Raw genomic sequence first — 26,947 nt, forward strand, 5'->3', positions numbered from 1 at the left:
TCCTTATTGAATTAGTGACTTTGACACAATATTTAATCTCCGTCTGCCTTAATTTACTATTAAATGTAGGTAAAAAAAGCATACCCACTTTGTACAATTGTTATAAGGATTAGAGGAAATAATACCTGTAAAGTTTCTGGCTCTTCATATGTACTCAACAAATGTTAACCACCAGTTAGCTCTTTTTAATAGATCTAGGTATAACTGTAAGTGCTTAGAACATTTTAACATAAGTGGCAATTAATGACATACTAAGACATAATATTACCTGTCCAATCTTAATTCATACCATTGCTAAGATTCCGATACTCTGGCTGTGCATAGTATAACATATGCACAGATTTTATGCATTACTAATAACATAAATTAATGCATGTATAATAAATAATTTTTTACTCTGTTACAATACTAAGTCAAATGATTGAACTCTTTAAAGCATTATACATGGCTGTCTATGTCAAAGTTTATGTTTCGTGGGTGTCAACAGATGGAATTGAATAACTCTCTCCAAAATATTTTGATTTATTTGAAAAAGCTAAATATGTACGATTCTGTTTTTGAATTTGAAGAGAGGCTTGTGTCCTATGGAATGCAGATTTTGTGAAGCATGTCACAGTTCTTGGTTGTACTTGCAGTCACCATAGAGGCTTCTTGTTTTCTACTTTTTTACCTTGACTATAGCTTCTTCATTGTTCATATATGCTCTTACACGTGGTTGATATTACGGGGTCTTACTCTTTTTGTAATTCTAATAGGAATTATTTTTTAATGTCCTCTCCTTTTTTTGTAGTTGTAGTTTCATTTCAATCTCCTAATATTTTTAAAAAGATTTTCTTGTAACGTTTGTTAGACTTTCTTCAATAATTTTTCAGAGCTTCTGTCACTCTTCAGTCAAATTCACATTTAAAAAACTTTCCAACTTTTAAGAAAACAAATTCTCAAAATTCATGCAGTTTTTAATTAAGCAAACAAGTGTTTGGGAATCTATTGAATTTCAAAATTCATACAGTTTTTAATTAAGCAAATAAATGTTTGGGAAGGTATTGAATTCTTAGAAGTATCTTTGTCTTCAAGTTCGAAAGAGGTGATGAGCTTGCATGATTCTAATGTTATTTTCAAAGCTTAAGTACATTGAACAGTAGAGATGCATTTAATTCTTATGAAAGTTACTGTAGCATCAGTGTTAATCCACTAACAGAGAAGCAGTCATGTTATTTCTTTTCTTTCTTCTTCTTTTTTTTTTTTTTTTAGCTTACATTTTGGCCAAATGGTCATAAGAGAGTTATACTTGGCTAACCCTTGGAAAACATGAATAAAAGAGAGATTAGTACATTTAAAGAGAAAGAAAAGGAAGAAGTATAAAAATGGATGTAATTTTCTCTTTCTCTTTTCTAGCCCTAGGAAAAGATAAGGATTACATGGATGAATCAGAACATGCTAATTATGACCGATCTCGGCTTATTAAAGACTCTGTTCCCAAAGATAATTCTGAATCCAAGGCAAAATTGTCTAAGGTAATACAAACTAAACTATCAATCAGTCACTTGAAAGCAATATGTCTAAACCCTTGCATTTCCTTTCAACATTAATGCATATTGTGCTGGAGAGTATAAGAGGTCACACAGCTTAATACACATCTTTAAGCACTTAAAGGTGGAAAGTTATATGTAGACATCATATTCATGTATATTATCAAACATTTTTTAAAAACAATCTGAACTGCAACATTAACCTTTAGGGGTTTATTGCCTCATTTTACATTTTTATTGAAAGGCAGCATGGTTGCATGAGAGCATGGAATGGACCAAGATTTGATTTCTAGTTCCACTCCTTCCTAGTTGTGATAATTTGAACCGGTTAATTAAACTCACTGAGCATTGTTTTTTTCATCTGTAAAGTTGGATTATGTTGTCTGGTTGACAGAATTCTTTGATGAGTGCATGAGACAACCATATGAAAGTATTTTAAGAGCATAGCTGACTATATGCAGGTTTTTTATAACAACATGGAGGCAGAGAATACCTCATTGAAACTGTAGTTCTTCCACAGAGGAAGAACTGGGCTAGAGTTCAGTTTAAAACAGAAAAAAAACCTGGCTGCAGCAATCTGACCATCCCTCAAACAAAATGATTTTGTGCACTCTTCAAGGCATCTCAGTTGGGTTATTCAACACCAAATAGCATCCCTGTTTGATATGTTCCAAGACAAATTCTGACTCAGTCCAAGCCCACTTTTTTTTTCATTGTTTCCTATTGATTAAAGTGGGAATGGCTTTGTAAAAGAAATTTGCAGGTTAACACAGGGGAATGACTTGTTTTCATTGTTTCTGCAAGTCTAATAATCACACCCTTGAATATATATTTCTCTGATGTTTGATTTGGTTTGGCTTGGATTAGTTTTGAAAATCCCTTCATTAGTCACCACAAAAGCATCAGTGAAGAAATTTGGCACAATTTAAATATTACCATCATAAATGAGACCAACTTTGATAAATAGACATAAGAATAAATGCTTGTGTGAAATTTCTCCATCCCTCTTTCGTTTTGTTTTGTTAAATGTGGTCAGTATTTTGTGCCAATAACTCTTAGGTTATCTTTACAAATCAGGAGTTTGTCTACCCTGTTACTTCATTGGCCTCCTTGTGACTGTCTGATCATCATGATGTTTAGAATGTTTCTTCTATCTGTGAAACATTGTTTCAAGTCAACTGAGAGGAGAGGTTATCAGAAATAGGAAAAAAAAAACCAAGCAAACAGATGTTGTTCTTTAAGATGCCTATGGCACCAATGAGCAGGCAAACACAGTATGCTTTAAATAATTAAGAAATGAGGGGCTCCTGGATGGTTCCGCCCATTAAGCGTCTGACTTTGGCTCAGGTCATGATCTCACAGTTTGTGAGTTTGAGCCCTGCATCAGTCTCTGTGCTGACAGCTTAGAGCCTAGAGCCTGCTTTGGATTCAGTGTCTCCCTCTCTCTCTGCTCCTCCCCCGCTCATGCTCTGTCTCTCTCCTTCAAAAATAAATAAAAACATTTTTAAAAATTTAAAAAGTAATTAGGAAATGAACTAAGATTAAATAAAATCTGTCTCATCTTCTTCTCTAGGATTTACCACATGCCACCAATTATACTCCACCATTTTATTGTTGCTCAACAGTAGCCTGCCCTTTCTTTGTTTCTTTCTTTCCTTCTTCCTTCCTTTCTTTTCTCTTCTTTCCTTCCTTCCTTCCTTTCTTCTTTCCTTCCTTCTTTCTTCTTCTTTCTTTCTTTCTTTTTCTTTCTTTCTTTCGTTGTAGGCTCCACTCCCAATGTGGGGCTTGAGTTCAAGCCAGAGATCAAGAGTCACATGCTCTACAGACTAAGCCAGCCAGGCACCCCAACAGTAGCCATTTCTCAATCTCACTTTGACCAGACTTGAGCTGTGTAATATAAAAGTTAAGAAGAAATAGTTAAACCTGCATGCATATTTTATTTTTGATGTTAAGGGAATGGTATGTGATGATGGTAATAGTTGTTCGAACTAAGAAATCCTAGTATATAATGTCTTACTGAATGTAATTACATACTTTCCTGCTATTGTAATTCTACTCAAAATATAAAGAAAAGTCATGCATCACCTGGATGGTTTGGACTCACTTTTTTAGTTGCTGTTGAAATACATCCACTTTTATCCATTTCATAGCTTAGATCACAGTACAAATCCCATTTGAACAAATGGTCCCATTATAAAAAGAAAGAAAATGTTCACTGGTTACTTGCCTGTCTACAAATGAAGGGCAAAATAATCTGTTGGATTATGTTAACTGTGTACATTTGTTACAGGGAACCTTGAAGAGCAGTGACTTTTATTTCTACTTTTTGGGCCAGTATCTGGATATCCTTACATTTACAAAGTGGTCAACCTTCCTCTTACTCCTTCCCACTACTAAGTGATATGAGTATTTATGTGCATATGTGTGTGCATATATTAGATTATGTATATTTTAAGTTGGACCTTATGAAATTGACAAGATCCCTTCATTTTTGTGCTACAAAATAGCAACTTTCATATTGTTTAAATTAACATGTATGAATATATATATACATTCTGTGGCTGAAGATCTGTGCTTCAGATCTGGCTGAAGATCTGTGCTTCACACATTTTTTTTCTGGTTGGGATATTGTACTGATTGCCACATGCCCCATGCATATGATGTGATGCAACTGATATTTTATGTCTTTATAGAAGTTACTCAATTGCAAAGGGATCATTTTAGAGGTGAGGGAACAAGTTTAAAAGCAAAAACTTTCAGGAGAAAGTGACTGCTAATGGAAACTATATCGTGAGTAATGATAAGTACTGGCTTACAGGAAAACAAGGGGAGCTTTCTAACAAAATTTGCCATATTACTTATGAACCTAGCTCTAAAGTAGGTAAATTCATTTTACATCGAATTTATAAGGAAGTCTGTTGAGCTCATCAGCTTTAAAAACAAACAAGCAAATCTAAAAATGTATGGAGCATTTGATTTGTCAACCATTGTGCAAACGTTGCCTGAATGATCTTGAGTCAGCATGCTGAGTTTAAATTATGACCATATATCCACTGCTTATGATAATTTAATGAAATAAGTATATTTGTAAGGCACCATAGTTTGTTATAGAATTAATCTTGAGAACAATGAATTGGATCTTTAGGATATTTTATTCTAATCATGAACTTTTGGGATGTCATTTATACTAAAATCCTTTAATATTTGAGAAAATGAAAACATCTACAATACTGATATCTCCTATGATGAAGTCATATTGATAAAGTAATAGAAAATAGTAGTCAATATTTATGTTATGTATTTGGAAGATACCACGTGCAAAACTTGGCACTTGTAGGACAAATGAAGATGGCACATACGGACAGGTTTTGCTGTCCAGGTATCAGGATGCAGCACAGGATACGTGCATACAAATGGAGAAAGCTAAGAGGCTCTGGAAATGAGAGATCATACTAACTATGTGATAAGTCTAGATTTAGGCTGGCCTCAAGCTTTTTGACAGGAGCCATTTTAAATAACTCAGAGGCACTGTAGTAGATGGGACATAGGCCACAGTCTTTCTTATATCTCTATTTTTAGCATCTCCCATCAAGAGATAGAATCGTTAGAATGGCCTTGGGCCTTGCTTTGGCTAGCAGACTGCTGCAGAAAGTCACAATGTGACAGTACTGAACCTTGGACTCCAAAGATCTTGCGCTCCCATTCTTTCTCCTGGGACTGTGCCTCCACCACAGCAAACAAGCCAGAATTATCCTGCCTGGGGATGACCCATGTGGATCAGAGCCTAGTGAGCCCAGTTGCCCCAACTGAAGCAGAAATATGAGAGAATTCAGTGGCAAAGACCAGGAAACTCAGAGCCTGAAACAGTTCAGCTGAACCCAGATGAACTACCCAGTTGGGCCCAGCCTCCCCACCAAATCATGATCTAAATGAAAATCGTTGGGTGATGATTTGTTTCTCAGCAGTAGATAATGGATGTGGCCATGAATGTTAAAGGATAGCATGTGGGCTGACACCAGTGATTGTTAACGTAAAGTGAATTCTTCCTCCATTACTGGAAGATTTGAAAAATTGTCCCTAGGTTTTCCACAACATACTCATATTACCCGCTTTGCTCCACAGAGCCCAAGTATATTTTAAATGTCATAATCTAAATGGCATGGTATCTAGCCAGCCTATCTAAAACATTCTGACATTGTTTATCTTTAAAAAAAACAACTCTATTTGCAAAAGTGTTTTCTTCGTGATAATATCAAATCAGGGTAGAATTTCAAGATTATCTTCAATGGAACTATGTGTGGATAGTTAGCAGTAGTCACAAGTACCCACTAAAATTGGTGAAGAATTATTTTTTAAAGACAAATTTCTTTCTTTCTTCCTTTCTTTCTTTCTTTCTTTCTTTCTTTCTTTCTTTCTTTCTTTTTTTAACATTTTGACAAAAAGTCTCTGTCACAACTATATGGATAAAAAATTTCAGAAAGTAAATTTGTAATGAAAAAAAGGAAAAATTCTGTAAATCCATATAGACCAAGGCACCTGCTCTGACTTCAAGCAGAGTTCTAGAGTAGAGAGATTGTTTTTAAAACAGTTTGGGTGAATATTTCCTTTTTTTGTCTTATTAATATAGAGATCATTATGAATAACGATTAAAGATCACATCCCACAGCCAGCTGGATGACCCCCAGAAGCAAAATCCCTCTCTGTCAAAGCACCCTGTCCTACACACCAGCTAAGGCCTCTAGATGTGGATAATTTACAGGAAACATCTACAGTTCATTTAGGTTAGAAGGCACAAATCTGTGAAGCAGAACCCATGGCTTCTGTAGTGAATGTTAATGAAGAATTTCCTGCTGCCACTATCCCTCAGGATGCCAAAAACAATTGCAGATGTGGCCAATAACCAGTCTGGGAATATGAATCTATATTCCAAATTACAGTGACTTCTCCTCTTAAAGGATGCTGAGTATCAAAACAGACAGGAAAAAGGTTATGGATCAGGAAAATCTTGATATGAATATTTTAGCAGTTCATTAAATTTAGATCACAAAGCCATTCAGTTTGACTGTGTCAACTGGCATTGGCAGATGGTGTTCATCTTTAACTCAACTGGTAGCAGGAATAATTTTCTATGGAGGCTGGAGACACATCATATGTTGGAGAACACGAGAGGAGGATGGCCTCTGCAGTTTCCTGTACCTTCCATGTGGGTATCAGCAAATGTTTCATGTGCCTCAGTGGCTCTTTGCCTCCAAGTAGTGTATAGGGATTATTAGCATTCTGAACTTGCATACTTTTTTTCCTAGCAATTATGAGATAATTATGACTTAAACTACAAGATAAATTACTAAACTGGGCCCTATGGGGCTGCTTTAATTGACAAAATTACACATGAAATTAAGTGCTAATTATTTGCATGTAATGGGATAAGTCAGTTTCTAAGGAAAATGTTCATATTTTCTTTTTTTTTCATATTTTCATAATGTAAGGACCAGAAGTAATATTTTTTTATTTAGTAATGTTATTGTTGGAAATGGTACCCTAAATATTTAATTTTCATATATATTATGGAACATACAACAGGTTATCTTGATTTGTTCATCTTTCTGGCCACTTTCTTAAGTTTATTTTCTTGCCTAGTATAAGAAGACTTCTTTTCAAGCAGCCCAAAAGATGCTTGGTCTTGTTTGCAGAGTCTTTGTCTAACATAGAAGAAAGTTTTATTCTCCCTGCAACCATAGGAGTTTAGTGCCATTAGGTATTTACCTTGACCCTCAGAAACCTTCCCTAGTAAGTGGTGAGGACTTGTGTTTTACCAGCCTATTGGTAGTGTAGATATTACAGAACATTTAGTGTAAGATTTTTTAGAATCCTTCCACATTATCTGTAGATTACTTAAACCTAAAGGTAGTATGTGATGTGTGTGTGTGTGTGTGTGTGTGTGTGTGTGTGTGTGTGTGTGGTGTTTGGATGAAGGTATTTCACCTTGGTAATGAAATATTGATCTTTCAAAAATGTGCAAATGTTCTCACAATAATAGGTCAATAAGGGGTTACACTAATTTTAAATGCCTAGTGCATCTTACACCCAAATGAATTATTGAAGAGCTAAACAGTTAATAGACTTAAAATGGGTATATAAATATAAAATAAGCATTTTTTTTTTTTTTTGCTAATCACAGAATAGTGAAATGGCCTTTCTAAATGGTCTTTTTAAAAAAACAATAAAATCAATCATAGGGGCGCCTAGGTGGCTTAGTCAGTTAAATGGCTGACTCGATTTTGCCTCAGGTCATAATCTCACAGTTGTTGAGATTGAGCCTGGTGTTGGACTCTGTGCTGACAGCAGGGAGCCTGCATAGGATTCTCTCTCTCCTTTTCTCTCTCTGCACCCCCCAAAACAAATAAAGAAACATTTTTAAACAATTGATTATGGAAAACTTGATAGATTTGACTATTTACATTATAATCAGTATCAAAATTACAATAAAATTAGAGTAAGGGATAAACGTAAGATATGATAATGAACTGATATAATAGAACATACTTACCAAACAATAGTTACTATTCTTAACTTATAAAGATATTATATAATCGATAAATATGAGTGAAAAAATTGAAAAGTAGTATAATTTAACATGTAAAACTATTAGCAGTACTAGCAATTGCAGAAATGCAAACATAAGCAATGTTCTTTTTTAATGTTTATTTATTTTTGAGAGACAGAGTGTGAAGGGGGGAGGAGCAGAGAGAGAGGAAGACAAAGAATCCTAAACAGGTTCCAGGTTCTGAGCTGTCAGCACAGAGCCCGATGTGGGGCTCGAACTCACCAACTGTGAGATCATGGCCTGAGCCAAAGTCAGACTCTTAACTGACTGAAGCCACCCATGGGCCCCATAAACAATGTTTTTTTTTTTTTTAATCAAATTAAAAAATAATTAAAAAAAAAAAGTGTTGACACTATAAACTGTTTATTGCTAGCTGGTAGACATGTATATTGATCCTCATTTTCTGGAAAACAACTTAACAATGAGGATTAAAAGCCTTAAAATAATCTTACCTTTTGAGCCACTTCTAAGAATTTATTCGGAGAATATAATTAGATGTTGGCCCATATAATTATGTTTGGATGTTTCTCACACTGTAATTTGTGGGTGGTGAGGGACTATAAACACTTAAATTTTCTCAAGTAAAATTTAAAATTAAAAATAATAACGCCTTCATTTGCAACAATGTAGATGGAACTAGAGTATACTGTGCTAAGCGACATAGTCAGAGAAAGACAAATATCACAATTTCACTCTTATGTGGAATTTAAGAAACACGACAGATGAACATAGTGGAAGGGAAGGAAAAATAAGATAAAAACAGAGAGGGAGGCAAACCATAAGAAACTCTTAAGTACAGAGAGCAGAGTTGCTGGAGGGGAGGTAGGTGGGGAGGGTGGGCTAAATGGACGTTGGGCATTAAGGAGGACACTTCCTGGGATGAGCACCAGGTGTTATATGTGATGAATCACTGGATTCTACTGCTGAAAGCAGGACTACACTGTATGTTAACTAACTTGAATTTAAATAAATAAGTTGAATAAAAACTAATCCCTCGGGGCGCCTGGGTGGCGCAGTCGGTTAAGCGTCCGACTTCAGCCAGGTCACGATCTCGCGGTCCGTGAGTTCGAGCCCCGCGTCGGGCTCTGGGCTGATGGCTCAGAGCCTGGAGCCTGTTTCCTATTCTGTGTCTCCCTCTCTCTCTGCCCTTCCCCCGTTCATGCTGTGTCTCTCTCTGTCCCAAAAATAAATAAACGTTGAAAAAAAAAAAAATTAAAAAAAAAAAACTAATCCCTCAAATGAGGCAATTGAAAAATAAACTTCCAAAATAGGTAAGGATGAGAAATGATCACAATGTATGATTATACAAGAAGGTTGTTATTAAAAGCAACATGTACAGTTTGATATTGATTATATAAAAATATCTAACTCTTACTGAGAAGATACACAACAAATTTTTAAAGTGTTTATCACTGGGTCATAGGATTCAAATGATTTAAGGTTATGTCATGTGTTCTTAAATTCAAGCCATAAGTATTATCATACAACATCATCCCCATTTTGAAATTTTACACGGCTAATGAATGACTGAGCCAAGATTTGAAAAATAAGATGGTTCTGTTTCCTTAAACTGCTCTTCCACTTGCTACACTGGCAAGACAAGAACAGTTCAGGACTTCATCTTTGTAGTCTGGTAGCTATTGTAAGTAGCATTTCGATTCCTCCCCCTAATACATATTGATCACTTATACACCGGAAGCTGCGGTAAGCACTTTGTATGTATTATCTCATTTAACTCCCACACTCAATGAGAGGAACCAGTAGTAGTCTCATTTTACTAATGAAGAAAATAAAGGTTAAAGGTGTTTTGTCCAGTCTCTGAGTTAGACAGTAACCCAGCTGGATTATACCATGTCTCTTTGATTCCAGAACCTGTGCCTTTCTGACTCCAGTTCAGTAGTTAACCGTAAGAAATATACTTACACATTAATCACACCTTCAAAAACCTTGAAATGTTGCTCTGAAATAGGCAGCTTTGCTTTTTATTATCTGTGTGGCTAACCTACAACATCCCAGGAATGGACTGACCTGTTTGTACTTTATTTTTGTATCAACAAATAAGTAAGTAAAAAAGGCAGGGAGTTTGTTTCAAATTTAATATTACTAAATGTCAGTAAAAGTCAGTCACAGGGAGTGGGTAGGTATTCCTTAGGATTGCATAATAATCAGTAGATGAAATATTTTCAAATTCATCTACTCTATGGAACAGGAATTCCCCTTGTCAATCAGAAAAAAAAAAAGTTCAACAGCTATGTTGGAATGGAAGGCTAGGGAATCAAGACATGAAGACATTTTAATTATAAGAGTAAATTTAGGTGAGGGATGAATTTGATGAATTGGTGTCTTTAGTTCTTTCAAAGACTATATGGGAAAAAATATGCCTGCCTATTTAGTATTCCATAGCCAGTACAAGTAAGCAAATGAGATGTACAGATATTTTCTCTTTCCTGACACTAATATTTAGGTAGTAAGACATATAGGAAATTTCCTGAATCATCAACTCACTGGTTTTCTCCATGAGAGCTTAAGAGTTCATCTTGGGAGATCTACCTTCTAAGTCTCCCTGGGGAACTTAGCTCTAAAATGAGAGCTGCAATAACCAGAATTTGTACATGATTATCGGATGTGAAAGTAAACTCAATAAATTAGTGTGTCAACATACCATTGAAAAGGTTCAGATGATCGTTCTACTTGACTTTTATACATTCAGTCAATGGTAGGCCCACATCAGACCGGTTCTCTGCTTAGACATGAAGGCAGTCAGAGAAGTCAGATCAAAACTTATGTTATTTGGATACATTGAAAGTCAAGTTTACATTAATCTCCCACCTCCAGGGCCCCCAGGTTGTGTGTGTAGAGAAAGACCACAGGATTGGGGGTTGGAGCATTTAATAATGCTAATATTAAAAACTACAATGGCTAATATTTATTGAGGATTTTTCAGTGATTTTGTTGATACATTCTTTTAGCCTCAACGACAACTTTAAAAAGGTGGGGTCTGTTTTTCACTCCCATCTCATACGTGTGGAAATGGAGGCTCAGAATGGCTAAATGATTTCCCTGTTAATACACAATTGGGGAAGCAGTAGGCAGGAGTTGTATAGAGTCCACCACCCTGTTAAGCATTGGGCGAGGTTGTACAGACTAGAGGTGTGCACAAGGGACTGTAGGAAGCGTGAGACAAGTTTATCAGGTAGTTCGAGAACAGGTTCACATTACAGGGGAATGAATGACCATATGTATTAGAGACCATGAGTTTTGTGCTTTCCGCAATGTTTTATGCTTAAGGAAAAATACAATAAAACTAAGACTCCCATGCTCAGATCCGGATAAACTGTAAAATATTCGTTCCTCCTGTGATGCTTCTATTCCTTCACCTTCCCATGTCCTTTTCCTCCATTCACACTAGCATGGAGACTTTTGCGTGTGTGTGTGTGTGTGTGTGTGTGTAAGTTTATTTTTGAAAGAGAAAGCACAAGTGAGGGAAGGGCAGAGGGAGAGGGGAAAGAGAATCCCAAGCAGGCTCCCCACTGTCAGTGCAGAGACCGATGCAGGGCTCAAAATCAAGGAACCATGAGATCATGACCTGAGCCCAAATCAAAAGTCAGATGCTTAACTGACTGAGCCACCCAGACACCCCAGGGCATGTAGACTTGTTAATCTCACCAAATGAGCCTATCAAAATATGAATTATTTGAGCAGCTGTCACTATTTTTAAAGAAAATGTCAGCAAATATAAAGCGCTGTTGAATTTATTAAATAATTTCTGATGCTTGTGGAAATTTTTTAATTGAGTAATTGCTATTGACTGCTTTGCAAGATATAAATCAAGAGTTCAGATAAGGGTCTCAGTCATTGAAACCTGGATGATTTGATTAATCCCTTGATGACAGGCAATTTCAACACAAGGATTACAATAATCTATGCTTTGTCTCATAAAGGTTTCAAGCTATTGTGTGAAGTTAAAATTCCCTATTTTGTGGGTTCACTGGAAGACCAATTTTTAAGCATGTTGGTTGATTCAAGGCCATATCCATTAAGTGGCTGTTACTTAGTTCAGTATCCTGTCAGTCCCAATTCTAAGCTGTCTTGTGGAGGCTTTCTTGACAGATATAAATGTAATCCTCTGTTGGGTCTCATCATGTAAATGTTAACCACAGAGGGACAAAACTGTTCAATTGTATTTTTAATTTATTTTTAGATAACATTTACTTCTGTTGCTTTCAGATTACAGTCACTTCGTTATATGTAGCCCTGAGCCAATATGCTGCAATGTCAAGTTTAACCAGATGCAGGATTTTTCAGAAACCATAAAGGTTTCTATTGTACCTTTCCGCCATGAACAAGAAAATGAGGCAATTTCCTTGAAAAGCTGAAAAAAAAAAGGAAATCCTAGTGAACACCACTCAGCTATCAAAAACATTAAATAAAAAATGTTTCATCAATAAAAAAGTTTTCTTTGCCAGACCGCTATTATTCAGACTGAAACATACCTCCAACCTTTATGCTAATCTGCCCAACTCGCTCAAATAACATAAGAATGTGCAATAGATTATTAGAAATTGACAGTAAAATTAGGAAAATGTCACTGACATTATATGACTAAATGTCACTTAGGTGAATCATACATAGAAACTATTAACCAATGACACATGAAGATGTCCTCTAACCCCACCCCCCCACCCCATAGCCAATCCTCTTAAATAAATTTAAAAAAAAAGAGAGAAGTTCTTATAAAGAAATGAGTTGTCTTTTTTTTCCTTTTTTTAATCATTATTCAAACTCAGGCATTTTAAAGAGTTGTCTAAAAACCCTCCAGTCAAATGCCTCCTGCAGCATTCAATCTGTAACACTCTAGCTAATGGAAAAAAAGCAGGCAGTGGAAGGGAGAACTTTCTGTTGTCGTGCTGAAGAGTGCTTGAAAGAAGCTTGTCATTTGCAATTCTGTTGTCAGCAATGAAGGATTCCAAATGCAGCTGAACCCAGAATTCTGACGGTGGTATGTTTAACAGTACATCAATCTAGGAATTCTATGTTACTTTCTGTTTCCTTTGAAATATGTAGAGAAGCCAATTAAGAATAATTGATATTAGTTTCAGAACTGGGGATGAGTATGTCTCTTATTTCAAAATATCAGAAATGCGTTCTTAAAAACTTGAAGTATGTGATCTAAATTGTTACCTTTTGAGCATCTGTGTTTGTCTTTGTATGTGAAACAAATGGTGCCTTTCTGAAGTTTTTACTGTTTTTAAATGCATTCGATTATTGGTTTCACTAAAATAGTTACTCCCAAATCCTACTGTAAAATTAGGTCTTGATTCAAGAATATGTAAGATACAATTATTTGTAAAAGTGTGTATTTTTAAAATGTTCTTAAGAAGTTATTTTTATATAAAATATTTTAGTAAATAATTTCGGTCAAAATAGAAAATCTGAGAAAAAAAATCTGAATTGAAAGAAGCATAACTCGCAGCAAAAAATGTTAAAGTAAACAAGTGACAACAATGAAAGTCACTGTGATTTAAGCTACGGAACAAAATGTTTCAACCTATTATCTTTATTTTTTCATGGTTTTAAAGAGGATAAAATTAATTCTTTTTCCATTCCAAAGGCTTCATTTTGATTTCTTTGTTTAAAAATATTAATTGCTTCCCTTTAGGAAATCAGAGGTTAGGTTTCTGAATCCGCATTTCAGGTGAGATCACTTAATATGGATATGGAAATAAATATTCTTTTCTTTAAGAAAAAGTAAGTACTCAACAGAGTCCTTACATGGTATTTAAAATAAAAAAATCTGTGAGCAGGAAAGGTATACCCAAATATATTCTCTTAGTGCAAGTAAATTACTAAGATGATATTTAAAGCTCACATACTTTTTTTTTTTTTACAAATGTTTGTTTCATTGAGAACCTGGTAGAAAATCAGTCTATGCTCCATCATAGATCATTCTACTTAGAACAGCTTGACTTTTGGTTTGCTTTACGTAAGCCAGAAAACCTTTGATATTTTGAGTAAATAAAAATGGGTGGACAGAGAATAATATAAGATAGTCTAAAAAACACGACTTAGTGCAATGCCTGTCACATTATAGAAGTTCAGTCAGTATTGTGTTTCTCTCCTCTCTTTAGTTTCCTTTTCAACTTTTTAAGAGTATTTACACTTGCTTCATAATTTTGACTCTTTCCATGGATATATACATCTTATCAGATGGTATTCAAAGCCACATTTTATCCACTTATGCAGATCAGGTAACTCAGGTGTTTTGGATCCGATCTGAAGTCTTGTATTCAATGATTAATTTTCCATCTTCTTTGTGACCCCATTGATACTGTGTTGACCAATGAATCAGCTTTATTAAATAGGACACTCCAAATGTGAAAACCTAATGATTCCCCTTAAATATAATAAGTAAATCACTATGGGAGAATTACAACTCAAAGACAAAGTATCTGATAAATCATCCAGATCAATTCATTGTTTGAACCATAAGAGAAATAGGAAATGCAAATTTTCCATAATTATATCTGAATTTAATTGAATTAATACTCAGCCATCAGTATAAAAGTAGCTTTACATTTGAAGACTCCTTTCAGGAAAGAGTCTGTGCTGCATAATTATACTTAATGATCATAAAAAATATGCATGCTTTACTATGTTAAAAGCAAACTTATAAGCAGAACTGTCACTGTTAAATTAAAACATATAAAAAATTTCTTTTTTGACATTATTTTCCTGAATAAAATGAGAGAGTACATTTAGGTTATATTTAAGGTTCCAACCTCACATTCTAAGAAATGTTGGCTGCAGCAACTTTTAAACAGAGATACCTTACAGCAGTCGTTGTCAGACTGAGAACAGCAGAATCACTTGTAGAGCCTGTTCACACACACACACACACACACACATACACACACACACACACACACACGACCAGCCTCTACCCCCAGAGCTTCTGATAACAATAATTCCAGTTGAACGTTGAGAATTTGCATTTCTAACAAGTTCTCAGATAACGTTGATGTTCCTGGTGCTGGCACTACATTTAAGAATGACTGCTTTAAATATTCCTTTAATATCTCTAGTGGACTCTGCATTTGGAGAGCCTACCATATGCCAGACTCTGTACTAAGTCTAGATATGCATTCATGAATAAAAGAGGCAAAATCTCTATCCTTGCAAAGCTTGTAGTCTAGTGGAGGGGTCAGAAAATAAATAAGTAAATCAACACCTAAATATCTATTTGCAAGTTGTCATTAAGTGGGTCCTTACTGGTGGAAGGGAAGCTTCCTGAGGTGACCAGGGAGGCAGTCTCTTAGAAGAGATTGAAGACAAGAAATGAAAGATGAGAAGTCAGCTGAGGAGGGAAGAGTGGGAGAAAGAGGCATTCCAGGCAGAGTGCCCTCTTGGAGGGCCTTGGGGTGGGAAAGAGCTTGGTGTGTTCAAGAAACTGATATGTGGCCTGTGTGGCAGGAACACAGAGACCGAACGCCAGGATGGCCGAAATGAGAGGAGAAAGAGAGGTAAGCAAAGCACAGTATTGGAAAGGCTTATGATGGGGAGTTTGGATTTTCTCCTAACTTTAAATGGTTTTGAACAGATTTCTGTTTTCATGGAATAACTCTATGTGTGAGGATGGGGGCAACAATGTTGGAAGGAGGGGTGACAGGACAGCATTCCTACTGGAGGAGGACCATGGTTTAGCTGGGAGTGGTTACAGCTGAGATGGATGCATCAGCTTCTAATATCAAAGTGTGGAAACCACAGAGACGGCATTTATTTAAAAATCACCTTGAGGTTGATTATAACGACATGGAAATATGTCAAGGGAATTTAAAAAAAGCAGGTTTGAAAGCAAAATTGTAATCATGTGTAGTGAGAGAAACCAATGATAATGGCAAGATTATAAGTGATTTTTATTCCCTTTATTTTTATGCAATAAGAAAAAATATACATTATTATAAAAATTCCTAAATTCAGATATTTAATGAGAAAGAAAAATCTGTGATTTTGAGAAGACAATCATAATTTGCATAATTAATTAAACTATTTGTGGTGTGTGTGTGTGTGTGTGTGTGTGCATGCATTTGCATGATGCAAAGTACAGTGGATACAAAATGAATAAAATATATTTCTTGTCCCCAAAAAGTTTGCAGTCTATTGGAGAGGGCAAGAATAGGGACGTAAGATCAGTGGGTCTCAAATGTTAGAGTATATAAGAATTATCCTTTATGCTGTTGATAACCCTTCCAGGTACTAATTGCTTCTATCACAACCCGACACCTAATAAATCTTTCTGTGTGTGTGTGTGTGTTTATTTTATTTTTAGGAGAGAGAGAGAGAGAGAGAAAGAGAGAGAGAGAGAGCCTGAGCATGAGTGGGGGAGGGGCAGAGAGAGGGAGACACAGAATCCTAAGCAGGCTTCAGGCTCCGGGCTGTCAGCACACAGCCCGACGACGTGGGGCTCGAACTTTCTAACTGTGAGATCATGACCTGAGCTGAAGTCTAATGCTTAACCAACTGAGCCACCCCTGTACCCCAACACCTAATAAATCTTGAATATACTCTCCCTTTCCCATGCCCCTTGCCTTTGCATGTAGAGTTTTCTTCCCCTCTTTCATTTTTCACAAATCAAATCAAATACTATTTTTAAAGACTTTTTTAAAGAGCATGTTAAGTTTACAACAGAACTGAGAAGGTGGTGCAGAGATTTCCTGTATCCTCTTGCCCCCACCCATGTGTAGCTTCTTCAATTGTCAACATCACTCACCAAAATGTACATTGTTTACCAAGGATGAACCTACATTGACACATCATGTTCACCCGAAGTCCACTGTTTACCTTACAGTCACTCTTGGTGTTGTGCGTTCTGTGGGTGTGGGCAAATGTTTAATGGCATACATCCATCATTATAATGTCATACAGAGAGTATTCATTGCCCTAAAAATCCTTTTGCTCTGCCTATTCATCTCTCTCCCCTCCCAAGCCCTTCCCCTACCTACACTCCACAGCAACCACTGATCTCTTTATTTCTGCTTTTTGTTGTTTCCATAGTTTGTCTCTTCCAGAATGTCATATAGTTGGGATTATACAGTGTAATTCCTTTTCAGATTGGCTTCTTTCACTTAGTAATATGCATTTAAGGATCCTCTATGTCTTTTCACAGCTTTATCACCCATATATTTTTAGTGCTGGATAATATTCCATTGTGTGGATGTACCAGAGTTTATTTATCCATTCACCTACTGAACGACATCTTGGTTGCTTCCAAGTTTTGGCAGTTATGAATAAAGCTGCTTTTGACATCCATATGCAGGGTTTGGCAGACATAGATTTTCAACTCCTTTGGGTGAATACCAAGGGATACAATTTCTGGATCACACATGTCTAGTTTTGTTTGGAACCCCAAACTGCCTTCCAAAGTGGCTGTGCTATTTTGCATTCCCACCAGCAATGAGTGAGAGTTCCTACTGCTCTACATCCTTGTCAGCATTTACTATTTTCAATATTTTGGATTTTGGGCATTTTAGTAGATGTCTAGTGGTAACTCATTGTTGTTTTAAATGACATATAATGTGGAACATCTTTTCATATGTTTATTTGACATATTTGCATATTCTTTGGTGAGTTGCCTATTTAATGATCATATACCATTTTTCATTGGGTTGTTTTTTTATTGTTGAGTTTTAATACTTCTTTGCTTATTTGGGATAACAGTCATTTATCAGATGTATCATTTGAGAATACTTTCTCCCAGTATGTGGTTTGTCTTTTCCTTCTCTTAATATTGTATTTCCCAGAGCAGAATTTTAATGAGTCCAGCTTATGATTGATTTCATTCATGGATCGTGTCTTCAGTGTTATATTTAAAAAGGTATTACGGTATTCAAGGTCATCTAGGGTTTCTCCTGTTACCTTCTAGGAGTTTTATGGTTTTATGTCCTATATTTAGGTCTTTGACCCATCTTGAATTATTTTCATGAAGAGTGTAAATCCATGTATAGGTTCTTTTTCTTTTCTTTTCTTTTCTTTTCTTTTCTTTTCTTTTCTTTTTTTTTTGCATTCAGATGTTTAGTTTGTTCCAGCAATATTTGTTGAAGAGAACATATCCCTTCTGAAGGAAGATGGTTTCTGTTTCTCAGGATAGTCCCTTTATCTTTGCTCTCATGGCACTTATATTCACCCCTCTTATAGCATAAATCACACCAAATTGTAATTACTTGTTCCTCCCATTTGTCTCCCTGACTAAATTACTCTCTATTAAAGGATGGGGATCATGGATTATTTGTCTTTGTAATTACATTATGCCTTGCACAGAGCCTGACTGATAATAGAAACTCATGATAAGCTTGTTAAATGAGTGAATATGAAAGAGAATATTATAACTCTAGGTAGACTACAATAGAATTATTAGTGTACCTTTCAAGAGTTAGGATAAAGCTTATGGAGAAGACAAAATCAACTTTGTCTTTAGATGAAAATTTTTGAGTAATTTTACTTCTAGGAATTTGTATTAATAAAACAATTAGAGATATTAACAGAAATATAAGAACAAGGATATTCATTACATCATTATGAATCACTGCAAAGGATAACTTAGCAAAGCAAACTGAAATATCCTTCAGTAGAATATAAATAAGTAATGATCTAACCATAAAAGTGAATAATGTTCAGCTTTTTACAGTATCTGGCTGTTTAACCAGTGCAATAGGATATAGCCAACCTGAACCACTAATCCTCAAGTGAGCCAATGGCACAACAATAAATAAAACAAGGGAATATAAAATTGCATTATTTCCCACCTTTGGTTCTGGGATTCCCTGACTCAGCAGATCTAGTCCACATAAGCCATGAGACTATGAAGCCATGGACACTCTTCTCTGAAAATCGAGAAAAACTTTAGGGAACCCCGGTATCATAAATCCTTAATCTCATGTGTATCCTTTGCACCAAAACAAAATGAAAATAACCCATTACTCTTACCTAGAACAGCCTTTGTTTTTAACCTAACTCAAATGAAATAAGATAAAATTTTATGTATTGATGTAAAGATGTACAATGGACTGTTACTGTTGTTTGTCCAAACATCATTTACTTTGTTGTTCAGGTGGAACTGACCCTGTTTCCTTACCCTGAGATTGCCAATCAGAATTTTCCATCCTCTTGATTATAACAACAGGTACACTGACGGACAAGATCCTCAAGCTGAATTCTGCTCTGGGATGTTTTCCAAGAACTATAAGGAAAGATGCTCCTTCCCCAACTATAGGAAGGAGGTTATTTTTAAAGGGATTGAATAAGACAAGCAGAGAAACAAACCACAAAAAGCAAACAAAAACAGAATTAAGAGACAGATATAAAGAAAAGTTGTAATAGTAGAGACAGTGAGAATTTTGACAACTGCATTTGGATCTCCAGAACCAGCTCTTTTTGAAGTTAACTAGCTCTACCCCTGGACTTTTCAGAGGTAGAGAGCTGAATAATTTTTGCCGTGTGAGCAGAAAAAAAAGTCTTTCATGTTAGGGGAAGTTATAGTTGTCTGATTTGTGTTGGATTTCTGTCATTTGGAACTAAAGAGTCCTGATTGTTCTCGATATTTATGATATCCTGTTGAGTAAGAGCAGATTTTTTAACAGTATGTATAAAATCCCATGTGTGTTTCTGTGTTGTATATTGCATTTTATATCTCATATAAACGTGTATACGTACACACATACAGTTACATCTAGGTTTGGGGGTAGAAAGAAGAAAGAATGAGAAATTGAACTCTGAACTTGTACTAGCAACTGTCCCTGAGCTGTTGTCTCTAGCAATGCTTACGCTATTTTGTACCTATCATACATATTGTTGGAAAAACAGTGGCAGAGTCGGAAAAAAGAAAAAGAGAGTTGAAAAGAGCCATTGTTAGCAGTGGGAGGATCGGGGCAATCGGAAGAGCAGCATGAGCAGAAGTTCAGAGTCTGGACTAGATCACGTGTGTGCAGCTGCCAAGGCGGGAGACACACCTGGCTACAGCACATTGTGTGGGGAGGAACCGGCTGTGGAAAGACTACAGATGTGGCGGGGGGTGGGGGGCAAGGTGGATTCATGTAATGCGTCTTATTCAGGAGCCTCTAGTGCCTCATGCCTCAGACCCGTTTGTGGCATCCTGCTGACTTACGGTACACTTTCGGGCACACTGCTGGATTGGAGTCAGCCGACTGAGCTGCTGCTGGGTAGACTCAAACACGAAAGCAAATTGGGCTGTGTTACTCCTTAACTCAGCACCATGTGTAACCCCTTATATGAATGCCAGCGTGGCCCTTTCAGTTTACAGAATAGACTCCTGTTTGATGCTGTGGGACGAATACGGCATTGGAGGATCTTTTGTGGATGATACCAGTCTTTTATATGCCTAAGAGGAGTAGTAAGTAAAAAATAAGAATTAAAAATAATAATAGCAAATTACTGAAGTAACTGACAAATAATATGAGCCAAGGAGTACATAGGGTTTATATAATAAATATGTGAACTAGATATGATTCTTAGCACCTTTTAATATATACATGTCTTCCAATACAAGAAGAGTTAAGAACTTGGCTCCTGGACTTAGGACACACAAGTTTGGATCTTGGTGCTACCTCTTAGAAGCTACATTGGAAAAATTGTTAAATTCACTGCCCCTCAGATTTCCTCTCTGTAAGAAAAAGTGCAGGAATGGTAGCAGTCAATATACCTACCTCTTAGGGTATTTGTGAGGAATGAACGAATATTCATTGAAAAAGTTAGAATTGTATTGGTACACCGTAATTTTTCAATAAGAAAAAGGATTCATGTTCCTATAGATAGGGAAATCAAAGATTTGAGAGATTAAATAACTGGTCCCGGACACACAGTCATAATGAAGGGCAAAGCTGGCCTTTTATTCTTTCGGCGGTCTGATTCTGGGCTGAGAATGAGAGGGAGATTGAGGTTAGAGAAAGAATCCAGAAGGAGGAGGCAGGTATTTCGAAGTTTTAGGACTCTAGGAGAAAAAAAGAAAAACTAAGAAAAAAATGATCTTGGAGAAGAGATTTGTCTATCGAAGTGTGTTGTGGTATGAAACCTCTCATTTTCCTCTAGACTACAGGTGACAAATTACACTTTGTTTACCAGTGCTCTCCACAAATGGGGTTTTGTGGGGAGGGGTGGGGAGAGAAGTAAAGAAGAGGATGAGGGAAGTTCATAAATGCTAGATGTTGTATGTTTATAACTGAAGAAAATAGACCTAGAATGTTGGTTGCTGGAATGCTCACTTCTCCCTGGTGCCACCAAACAAATGGTTACTAGTCTTTCAAGGACTTTGATAATGTCTAGGTTGGGCCTTGTCAATAAGATTTATCTTCAATATTGGATGGAAACGGAAGGTAGAGAAGGCTGAAAAAAATGGGTTATATGAATTTGAGAAGGCAAAGAGGTGTAAGAAGTCCCCTAAACAAAATAGGAATCTGTTGCTGCTCTGAGAAACTTTTAAAAGGCAAACAAAACCTAAGAAATATATTTAAAAGATATATATATATATATATATATATATATATATATATATATATATATATAAAGATCAAAATGTGTTCAGTTCTCTCCCCCGCTCCTTGGATCATGGAAGCTTCTGGGGATTTTGCTTGTCACTTGGGATTGATTTTGTAGAATACTTATAAATCTGGTCTTTTATCTTTTATTTTATCACTCAGAAGTAATCTCAATACAGATGGTTTATATCTGTATCTAAGAAGACATCCTACTTAGAAATTATCTGACTTCAGATGTTTCATATCTCTATGTAAGGATAATTCACATATCCATATAATTGGATTCCATTATATTATCTAAAATATATTTAACGTTGTCTTTTTAAATTAAAATGTGTACATCAATAAGGCAAATATTTTTTAGGAAATTTATTTTTTAAAATGCAAGGGGGATTAAACAGTTAAAAGAGAATGACTTTAGGATTCCTAAATAGAGGTCTCGGGACGGCCATTATCTGTAACTGTGTTTATGTTTTCCTTTATGGTGCCACTGCATTGGAAAGCAATCTTTTCAAGAACTACAAATGCTTGCCAGAGCATTTCAAGTGCTGAACATTTCAAAATGTTTATGTGTTTATAGATGTGAATTTTCATCCTAGTCCTTCTTAGGTAAGCAGTTTTTCCTTCGGTATCAAGGGGAAATGCAGGAGACTGCCTACAAGGAATTTCTTATCTTGACATAAGATCTTAGAGTTTAGCACATATGACTGGCATTTTTGACATTGAGTGAAGTGTTTTTATTAAGTGGGTGTAAGGCAGCCAGCCATCTGTAAAAAGAAAGGGATCCTGGGGAAGAGACAAAGATTAAAGAAGTACCACTCTTGTAGAAGCTGGACCTTGGAATCTGTCATCTTTGTTTGATAGGGTCTTAATGTGGTACTGGGTCAAAACAGCAGATAAGAGGGGAGGCTTTTAGTGGAAAAAGTAGCATTGGCTAACATTTATTGAACACTGTTATTAAGAATCACCTCTAATGTTGTGTGTTCCTCATTCCCCATTACTTAATGCAGTTGCCACTGCCCTGCAGACCTCAACCTGATTTGCAAGGACTCTGGTGACATAGAATTCTTGGGCTTCCGAAGTCTCCAAGAAATGAGTCACAACAATCTTTTAGCCCAAAACCACTGCATTCTTTGTTCCTCCGCCATGGTGGGTGTTAATAGCAGAAAGCTGAAAAGCAACTTCAAAACTCTAGCTCCCCAAAATTCTGCTCAGAAAGTCGATTATTTATCCTGTTTAAACTCCTGCACTGTGAGTGGCTCTGCCACCCTGCTGGAAGATGTCCTGCCTTGAAGTGGACTGAGTTCCCAGAGATTGTTTAAAATTCATGTTTTACTCTGCCTTCCTTCCTATATATAATTTATTCCTGTGCATCTCCTCCTTATCATAAGGGAATTATGGAAATAGCAGAATTGGAGATTTTTGTGAGGCTGAGTAGTTATGATTTTAAGGGTCATATATAGATTTTGAAATGAATTATTGAATGTAAATGTTTATTTATTTTTGAGAGAGAGAGAGAGAGAGAGAGTGATCATGGGATAACTCTCCTATCTGGTTTATCTAGCTTGTATACATCCATCATAGAGCAGATACTAGACTAAGCACCACGTAAACAGTTGTAAAGCAACAAAGACGTGTTCTGTGTCTTTATGCATTGAGATAAATAAGCAGTGGTGGTAAAAGCCTTCAAAAAAAAAAAGCATTTACTGATGCCCACCTTGGTCTGTTTAAGTTACCAATATGCTAATTCTCAAAATTCCTGAAAATTTCACAATCAATTCCTGTGTGCAGTTGCAGGCTGGCTCTGAAGAAGGAAAGATGTCAGTGTAAAGATGGGTAATTCGGAAAGTGGAGGCAGGGTATCACAGGGCTTCATTACCAGGAATCCCTAAGAAGTCCCAAACATAAGAAAACATAATTTTCTGTGTTCTTCCTTCGCTTTATTTTTTTTAAGGCTATATAAAGATAACCAGAAGAAATTCTGCTTTTAGACACAGTTCATCTATATCCTCTCCATACCTAGGTGGAAAGCAGGTGAATTTTAACCTACCCTTCACATGGAGTCCTCATCTCCATTTCCACTTTTCCCTTCTACCCAACAGCACTAGACTGAGAGCAGCCTTGCTCTAAAATGTATAATTTTCTGAACTTTTCTCAAAAGCAAGCAAAAATGTAACAATTCAAAGGCAATGCATTTAACTACTATACATTATCTGCTAAGTGGTAACTTGGGCTAAAGATATTTAATTTTTTCAAAGGTACAGCTTAATATATCTTTTTAAACTATCATTTGTAAAATGTAAAGCCAAACAAGGTCATCTTTAAATCAGCCATAAAAGGACAAGGGATCCTCTGTTTGTTATTTCTCATTTGAGCACAGATAAGCAAATATATGTTGATTGTGGGCCATGGCATAGAAATACCTTAGGTATCCAGAATTAAAGTGGTGCTTGATACAATTGAGTTCTCCTTGAGACATTAGAATGAGACTAGGCCTTGGTGTCTCATGAACGAGTCAGAGAGCTGAGGTGTATATACCCCTGGCTTTACCTCAGCTTTTCTGTCGCTTCTAGACTGAATGTTCATAGATGCTTTTGCCTAAATAGTTATGACACCATCTGATCTGGATTTTTTTCTCTTCATGTATATAGTTTATAGTTTTTTTTTAACTTTTTCTTTTTCCATGTCTAGAGTCATTTTACTTGTATGTTACATGATTAGGAGAAACTACATGTTGAGAAAGGCTACCTTTGGTTAGCCCTTACTGGGCACCATAACTTCTTCTATTTAACTTCTGCAGCAGCAGTTAGTTATCTTTCTAAACACATACTTGAAAATGCTTTTTATTTTACTACATAGCCACTTGGTCATTGAATGCCTGCCATTTGTTTTGTTAAAGCACATGCATTCCTCAGCCTGACGCCCATTCAGAGTTTCATCATTTGATAACTACAGCAGTAAGTTCACGCTCACTTACCCACATGGTTTGACTGGAGGGTGTATCTGTCTTGTTCATTGTTTTTCACACATGCCTAAAATAGTAACCAGGACAGAAGAATGCGAAGTTCACACTTGTTAGAGAGTACCTAACTCTACATTGTAGGGAATATTTTTCTCCTACTTTAGGAATGAGGAAATCAGTGAGTAAAAAGTTTAGTAAAATCCAAGTCCACATAGACTTAAGAGGCAAAATCAGAATTCAAATCCAGATCTGTCTGCCTCCATTAGATGGAAAGAAACAACTGAGATAAAGAGAAAGACACAATTTTCATCACATCACAGGTGATTAATAAACATTTTGTTCAAACTGAAATATATAGGATTTGCCTTTAGTGCTCATTTTGTTCTTCTGATTGCTGTTCACCTCTCTCTCCCCAGTCACTTCAATAAGTGTCTGGGGCTGAGTTGGAGCTAAAAAGATTTGCTGAATGATAGATGCCTCTGTTTCTACAGCATGTAGCTCAGAGTAGTTGTTAAGTACATCACAGGTATGCGTGTGTCTGTGTGCACACACGTGTGTGTGTGTGTGGGGGGGAGAGAGAGAGAGAGTGCGAGCTTGCACTTTTTAGGTTAATGAAAATTTCACCTCTTGAGTTTTAATAATCTGGCTTTCATGAGATGTCACTTATTTCCCTCCTTGTTTATTGACATATCTATTTACTGTCTATACAGGATCATGCTGGAAGAGGACTGCTATGGGCAGTTTCAGGGGCAGTTCCAGATAAAAGATAAGCAGTGATTTAATGGCTTTCCAAATCCTTCAGGAAATTACAATCTCATGTCAAGCTTCTAAACAGGAGGCCATTAGGGGTACCTAGGTGGTTCAGTTGATAGAGGTCAGATTCTTGATTTGGGCTCAGGTTTTGATCTCAAGGTTCGGTTCATGAGATTGAGCCCCATGTTGGGGTCTGTGCTGACGGCAAGGAGTCTGCTTGGGATTGTCTCTCTCTCTCTTTCTCTCTCTCTCTCTGCCCTTTCTTAGATCCCACTTGTGCTCTCTTTCAAAACAAATAAATAAACAAACAAAGAGGGGTGCATTACAAAAGACTTTCATCAGTAAATCAGCAACAGACAGCCAGTTTTTCTGCCTTCCAAGCTAATGTCCTGACCACTCCTGCCTTATATTATTATTTCTGTTTTTTAAGTGATGTACTATCTATTACTTTTTGCCAGATTTAGAATACTGCAGCCACGGAATAGAGATGCAGCTTTTACATGGTAGGAAGGACACAAGTTAACCCAGCTCTGGACCTGAGATCTGTAATGTCAGTCTTTAAAATTCATGTCTCTCTGTCCTGACCTCCTGTCTTCCTACTCCATCCTCCCACTCCTCAGTGACTGTAAATCCCGGCCTGAATGTCAGATGCTCCAGGCACTGCTACTTGGTTTCCTCACAGCATTTCATTTTTCCCTTTCCACCATCAAAACTCAAACCACCTTTTCTCAAGTCTTTCTCTTGAGCAATGAAAATAATAAACCCAGATTAGATCTAATTTAAGCAAAGCATTAGTGGCTTGTTACAGCTACATGTTTGCCAAAGTATGGTTTTTAAAATAATTTTTTTTAATTTTTATTTAAAAAAATTTTTTTTATTACATTTATTTTTGAGAGGCAGAGAAAGACAGTGAGTGAGTAGGGGAGGGGCAGAGAGAGAGGGAGACACAAAATCCAAAGTAAGCTCCAGGCTCTGAGCTGTCAGCACAGAGCCCGATGCAAGGCTCAAACTCAGGAACCGTGAGATCATAAATTGAGCCGAAGTCAGACACTCAACTGACCAAGCCACCCAGGCGCCCCTAAAATAATTTTTTTAAATGTTTATTTATTTATTTTTGGGAGAGACAGGCAGTGAGGGAGGGAAGGACAGAAAGAGAGAAGGAGAGACAGAGAATCCCAAGGAAGCTCCTTTCTCTCAGCACAGAGCACTGTGTGGGGCTCTAACTCAGAAACCATGAAGTCATGACCTGAGCCAAAATCAAGAGCCAGACGCTTCTGACTGAGCCACCCAGGCACCTCTAAAATAATTTTTAAACTCCATCACAATGACTTGAACATTTTTAATAGATATGACTTTATTTTAATGTTAGAAAAAAATATAACCAGTGCACTCAACTTGTTAATTTTAGGTGAATATTATTTTGACAAAGACTATTTTTAAAGAAAAAGTGTAATCTAAAAAAAAAAATAATGCGTTGTCTGTGGCTCTGTCCAAAAATAGAGATATATGATTAATGTTTGAGAAACAGTGCCATATTGTATCTTGTCTAATCACT

The 26,947-nt window shown here is 36.3% G+C and overlaps 1 protein-coding gene across 1 annotated transcript in view; it reads left to right on the forward strand.

Annotated features, from left to right (window-relative positions):
• The window catches only part of ANO3 (anoctamin 3), a 434,362-nt gene that overhangs the window by 251,743 nt on the left and 155,672 nt on the right, over positions 1 to 26,947 (forward strand). Inside the window, exon 5 of the mRNA XM_047823497.1 lies at positions 1,396 to 1,514. Coding sequence (XP_047679453.1) covers positions 1,396 to 1,514 — 119 coding nt within the window. The remainder of the gene's footprint in view (positions 1 to 1,395; positions 1,515 to 26,947) is intronic.

The sequence above is a fragment of the Prionailurus viverrinus genome, chromosome D1 (assembly GCF_022837055.1).
Source record: "Prionailurus viverrinus isolate Anna chromosome D1, UM_Priviv_1.0, whole genome shotgun sequence".
In the NCBI taxonomy this organism is placed as follows: domain Eukaryota; kingdom Metazoa; phylum Chordata; class Mammalia; order Carnivora; family Felidae; genus Prionailurus; species Prionailurus viverrinus.